Source organism: Oncorhynchus tshawytscha, unplaced genomic scaffold (assembly GCF_018296145.1).
Source record: "Oncorhynchus tshawytscha isolate Ot180627B unplaced genomic scaffold, Otsh_v2.0 Un_contig_1314_pilon_pilon, whole genome shotgun sequence".
NCBI lineage: Eukaryota > Metazoa > Chordata > Actinopteri > Salmoniformes > Salmonidae > Oncorhynchus > Oncorhynchus tshawytscha.
Genome location: NW_024609613.1, coordinates 116,344 through 123,499, shown reverse-complemented (window position 1 = coordinate 123,499; position 7,156 = coordinate 116,344). Strand labels below are relative to the sequence as shown.

General features: G+C 42.7%; 1 protein-coding gene across 1 annotated transcript; it reads left to right on the top strand.

The window, feature by feature from the left end:
- Window positions 1–651: 651 nt before the first annotated feature.
- On the top strand, window positions 652–5,974 carry LOC121838674 (tetraspanin-8-like). The gene is made up of 2 exons (XM_042316276.1): window positions 652–1,445; window positions 5,834–5,974. Exon 1 carries the CDS (start codon window positions 777–779, stop codon window positions 1,443–1,445), a length of 669 nt encoding a protein of 222 aa, XP_042172210.1. The 5' UTR covers window positions 652–776; the 3' UTR covers window positions 5,834–5,974.
- Window positions 5,975–7,156: the final 1,182 nt, after the last annotated feature.

Genomic DNA, 7,156 nt, shown 5'->3' with positions numbered 1-7,156 from the left:
GGTGAGAAACTGTTCAGGTGGAGGCTGGTGAGGGCCACAGCACGGGGAGAGAAACTGTTCAGGTGGAGGCTGGTGAGGGCCACAGCACGGGGAGAGAAACTGTTCAGGTGGAGCCTGGGGAGAGAAACTGAGGGCCACAGCAAGGGAGAGAAACTGTTCAGGTGGAGGCTGGTGAGGGCCACAGCACGGGGAGAGAAACTGTTCAGGTGGAGGCTGGTGAGGGCCACAGCACAGGGAGAGAAACTGTTCAGGTGGAGGCAGGTGAGGGCCACAGCATGGGGAGAGAAACTGTTCAGGTGGAGGCTGGTGAGGTCCACAGCACAGGGAGAGAAACTGTTCAGGTGGAGGCTGGTGAGGGCCACAGCATGGCATGGGAGAGAAACTGTTCAGGTGGAGGCTGGTTTGTCATGATTATTAACCTGATCCGTTTGCAAGAGGAAAGTCTTCAGGGGGAAAAAAATATTTGCATGTCATACAGGATACCGTTGAAGTCATGTATTTGATCTAACAGCCTGAAGCAGAGCTCACTGCTCAGGCTTTGTTGAAGTAGTCTAGCAGAGGGCTGAACCAGCTTCACTTTTTACATAACGTTTTTTTTTTAAAGTAGAAAACAGTTGGTTTCTGGAATGAGGAGTCACTAGCCACACCTACAGCTTCGGGTTGTTATTTTTCTTTTTTACATAGGTGACAGATCTGGTACACTCACTCTCACACACTGTACATCTTCAAGTTGCTCTGTCACGTCACGTCTTGCCTGGCTGTTGGAAGCTTAGAAGATGGCTGTGAACAAATGTATCAAGTACTGCCTCTTTGTTTTCAACCTGCTGTTCTGGATCAGTGGATGCATCATCCTTGGCGTCTCCATCTACCTCAAAGTGAACCCTGTGTATGGGGGGTTGTTACCGGGGCTGAACCTGCTGATAGCCGTCGGTACCATCATCATGGTGCTCGGCTTCCTGGGCTGCTTTGGTGCCATCAGGGAAAGCCGCGTCATGCTAATGCTGTTCTTCGTCGGGCTGCTCCTCATCTTCATCCTCCTGGTGATCGCTGGAATCCTGGGAGCTGTCGGAGTGAATAAGATTGAGGAATGGTTGACGGGGAAGCTGCTACCGCTGAGGAACCAGTCGTCTTTGTTCCAGACGTTCATGCAGAAACTGGAAGAGCAGGCAAAGTGTTGTGGACTGATCCATGGACCTTCAGACTGGGGCTCAACAGTCCCCGCCTCTTGTGACTGCCGTGACACCACTCAGGAGTGCAAACTCGCAGACGGACGACGCAAAGTGTACTTGAGACCTTGTACCAAGTTGGTGATGTCAGTCATCGCGAAGGGTACAGTCATCGCCCTGGGGATTGCATTTGGCATCGCAGTCTTGATGATCTTTGGAATGGCCTTCGCCATGACCCTGTATTGCCAGATTGGGGAGACGTATGCCACGTTAAGCTAGGTACAGCTGCACTATACCACCTTAACCTAGGTACATCTACACCATACTACCTTAACCTAGGTACAGCTGCACTATACCACCTTAACCTAGGTACATCTACACTATACCACCTTAACCTAGGTACATCTACACCATACCACCTTAACCTAGGTACATCTACACTATACCACCTAAACCTAGGTACATCTACACTATAGTATACCACCTTAACCTAGGTACATCTACACTATACCACCTTAACCTAGGTACATCTACACTATACCACCTTAACCTAGGTACATCTACACTATACCACCTTAACCTAGGTACATCTACACTACACCATACCACCTTAACCTAGGTACATCTACACCATACCACCTTAACCTAGGTACATCTACACTATACCACCTTAACCTAGGTACATCTACACTATACCACCTTAACCTAGGTACATCTACACTATACAATACCACCTTAACCTAGGTACATCTACACCATACCACCTTAACCTAGGTACATCTACACTATACTACCTTAACCCAGGTACATCTACACTATACCATATCACCTTAACCTAGGTAGATCTACACTATACCACCTTAACCTAGGTACATCTACACTATACCATACCACCTTAACCTAGGTACATCTACACCATACCACCTTAACCTAGGTACATCTACACTATACCACCTTAACCTAGGTACATCTACACTATACTACCTTAACCTAGGTACATCTACACTATACCATACCATCTTAACCTAGGTACATCTACACCATACCACCTTAACCTAGGTACATCTACACCATACCACCTTAACCTAGGTAGATCTACACCATACCACCTTAACCTAGGTAGATCTACACTATACAATACCACCTTAACCTAGGTACATCTACACCATACCACCTTAACCTAGGTACATCTACACCATACCACCTTAACCTAGGTACATCTACACTATACCACCTTAACCTAGGTACATCTACACTATACCACCTTAACCTAGGTACATCTACACCATACCACCTTAACCTAGGTACATCTACACCATACCACCTTAACCTAGGTACATCTACACTATACCACCTTAACCTAGGTACATCTACACTATACTACCTTAACCTAGGTACATCTACACTATACCATATCACCTTAACCTAGGTACATCTACACCATACCACCTTAACCTAGGTACATCTACACCATACCACCTTAACCTAGGTACATCTACACTATACCATATCACCTTAACCTAGGTACATCTACACCATACTATACCACCTTAACCTAGGTACATCTACACTATACTACCTTAACCTAGGTACATCTACACCATACCACCTTAACCTAGGTACATCTACACCATACTACCTTAACCTAGGTACATCTACACCATACTATACCACCTTAACCTAGGTACATCTACACTATACTATACCACCTTAACCTAGGTACATCTACACTATACTATACCACCTTAACCTAGGTACATCTACACCATACTACCTTAACCTAGGTACATCTACACTATACCACCTTAACCTAGGTACATCTACACCATACTACCTTAACCTAGGTACATCTACACCATACCACCTTAACCTAGGTACATCTACACTATACTATACCACCTTAACCTAGGTACATCTACACTATACTATACCACCTTAACCTAGGTACATCTACACTATACTACCTTAACCTAGGTACATCTACACTATACCACCTTAACCTAGGTACATCTACACTATACTATACCACCTTAACCTAGGTACATCTACACTATACTACCTTAACCTAGGTACATCTACACCATACCACCTTAACCTAGGTACATCTACACTATACTATACCACCTTAACCTAGGTACATCTACACTATACCACCTTAACCTAGGTACATCTACACTATACTATACCACCTTAACCTAGGTACATCTACACCATACTATACCACCTTAACCTAGGTACATCTACACCATACCACCTTAACCTAGGTACATCTACACTATACTATACCACCTTAACCTAGGTACATCTACACTATACTATACCACCTTAACCTAGGTACATCTACACCATACCACCTTAACCTAGGTACATCTACACTATACCACCTTAACCTAGGTTCATCTACACTATACCATATCACCTTAACCTAGGTACATCTACACTATACCACCTTAACCTAGGTATATCTACACTATACTATACCACCTTAACCTAGGTACATCTACACTATACCATATCACCTTAACCTAGGTAGATCTACACTATACCACCTTAACCTAGGTACATCTACACTATACCATACCACCTTAACCTAGGTACATCTACACCATACCACCTTAACCTAGGTACATCTACACTATAGTATACCACCTTAACCTAGGTACATCTACACCATACTACCTTAACCTAGGTACATCTACACTATACTACCTTAACCTAGGTAGATCTATACCATATCACCTTAACCTAGGTACATCTACACCATACCACCTTAACCTAGGTAGATCTATACCATATCACCTTAACCTAGGTACATCTACACCATACCACCTTAACCTAGGTAGATCTATACCATATCACCTTAACCTAGGTACATCTACACCATACCACCTTAACCTAGGTACATCTACACCATACCACCTTAACCTAGGTAGATCTACACCATACCACCTTAACCTAGGTAGATCTATACCATACCACCTTAACCTAGGTACATCTACACCATACCACCTTAACCTAGGTACATCTACACCATATCACCTTAACCTAGGTACATCTACACCATACCACCTTAACCTAGGTACATCTACACCATACCACCTTAACCTAGGTAGTTCTACACTATACCACCTTAACCTAGGTACATCTACACCATACCACCTTAACCTAGTACATCTACACCATATCACCTTAACCTAGGTACATCTACACTATACCACCTTAACCTAGGTACATCTACACTATACCACCTTAACCTAGGTACATCTACACTATACCATATCACCTTAACCTAGGTACATCTACACTATACCACCTTAACCTAGGTAGATCTACACTATACCACCTTAACCTAGGTACATCTACACTATACCATATCACCTTAACCTAGGTACATCTACACTATACCACCTTAACCTAGGTACATCTACACTATACTACCTTAACCTAGGTACATCTACACTATACCACCTTAACCTAGGTACATCTACACTATACCATATCACCTTAACCTAGGTACATCTACACTATACCACCTTAACCTAGGTACATCTACACTATACTACCTTAACCTAGGTACATCTACACTATACCACCTTAACCTAGGTACATCTACACTATAGTATACCACCTTAACCTAGGTACATCTACACTATACCACCTTTAACCTAGGTACATCTACACCATACCACCTTAACCTAGGTACATCTACACAAGACCACCTTAACCTAGGTACATCTACACTATACTATACCACCTTAACCTAGGTACATCTACACTATACCACCTTAACCTAGGTACATCTACACTATACTACCTTAACCTAGGTACATCTACACTATACCACCTTAACCTAGGTGCATCTACACTATACCACCTTAACCTAGGTACATCTACACTACACCATACCACCTTAACCTAGGTACATCTACACTATACTACCTTAACCTAGGTACATCTACACTATACCACCTTAACCTAGGTACATCTACACTATACCATATCACCTTAACCTAGGTAGATCTACACTATACCACCTTAACCTAGGTACATCTACACCATACCACCTTAACCTAGGTACATCTACACTATACCATACCACCTTAACCTAGGTACATCTACACTATACCACCTTAACCTAGGTACATCTACACTATACCATATCACCTTAACCTAGGTAGATCTACACTATACTAAACTGAATTGAGGTGGAATTGACTCCAACCCTGCTGAACGTTGCTTTGTATTGAAAAGCATCCCATTATGTTTTTCTATATCATATACCTGTGCCAAACGACAATCTGATTTGTTTTTCTGATTTATGATAAATGGTGGCAGTTTCTTGTCCTGAAGTTGATTCATCCACATCTCGTTGAAGATGCGTGGATGTTTATTTTCAAAGTTAATTAGTTTTCTACTGCTCAAGACTTGTCTCTGAAGTAGGTGCCTGTGGTGGTCTTACACTCAGTGGTGTAAGGTACTTAAGTAAAAATACTTTAAAGTACTACTTAATTAAGTCGTTTTTTTGGGGGGGGGAGGTATCTGTACTTTACTATTTCTATTTTTTGACTACTTTTACTTTTACTTCACTACAGTCCTAAAGAAAATAATGTTATTTTGACTCCATACATTTTCTCTGACACCCAAAATCACTGGTTACATTTGGACAGGGATATGGTCCAATTGACGCGCTTATCAAGAGAACATCCCTGGTCCATCCCTACTGCCTCTGATCTGGAGGACTCACTAAACAGAGAACATCCCTGGTCCATCCCTACTGCCTCTGATCTGGAGGACTCACTAAACAGAGAACATCCCTGGTCCATCCCTACTGCCTCTGATCTGGAGGACTCACTAAACAGACAACATCCCTGGTCATCCCTACTGCCTCTGATCTGGAGGACTCACTAAACAGAGAACATCCCTGGTCCATCCCTACTGCCTCTGATCTGGAGGACTCACTAAACAGACAACATCCCTGGTCATCCCTACTGCCTCTGATCTGGAGGACTCACTAAACAGAGAACATCCCTGGTCATCCCTACTGCCTCTGATCTGGAGGACTCACTAAACAGAGAACATCCCTGGTCATCCCTACTGTCTCTGATCTGGAGGACTCACTAAACAGAAACGCTTCATTTGTAAATGATGGAGTGATGCAATATGTCCCTGGCTTATGTAAATAAAATACAAAACATGAAAATGGCACCATCTGGTTGTCTTAATATAAAGAATTTGAAATTATTTCTACTTTTACTTATTATCAATGGGGACCTGTCATTCGGGTGTTTGAGCCCCACATTGTTTGTCATTGCATGTCATTTTGACATTAATACGTGTCACATATCAGTTTGCAAACAATGTAAAAACAAATATATATCATCATTGAGTTAATAAAGCCGCACACAAACATGGTCTCTTTCTTTTGTTGTTGTTGAGTACAGCAGTTCCAGAAGGCAGGTGTTTCAGCCTAGCTCAGTGCTCTCTGTGGTGGTGGGACGAGCCAGCAGATAATACGGAGTGCTGCGCCGTGATTGGCTCAGTGTTCTGTCACTCATGGAGATTTTTACATCACTGCCAAGTGTTAAGAGGAGACATTGAACATTCTAGTCCTTCGGCTGCTGCCATAGAGGTGCCCATCCAAGAAGGCTCAAGGTCATAGGCCGCGGATAAAATGACGTCAAATCACGTTATATGTACTGTAGCTTTGATTGGACTGATCACGTCAACATCATACTTTCACAATCTTAGCTAGAAATTCGACAATTTACTGGCAAATCCTTTTTAATCCTTGTGTCACAGAGCATGATCTAACTGGGGATAGCTAGCTAACATACTGTCACAGAGCATGATCTAACTGGGGATAGCTAGCTAACATAATGTCACAGAGCATGATCTAACTGGGGATAGCTAGCTAACAATGTCACAGAGCATGATCTAACTGGGGATAGTGTAGAGAAATGCTATTTCTTATACAGGTGACCAAACTATTG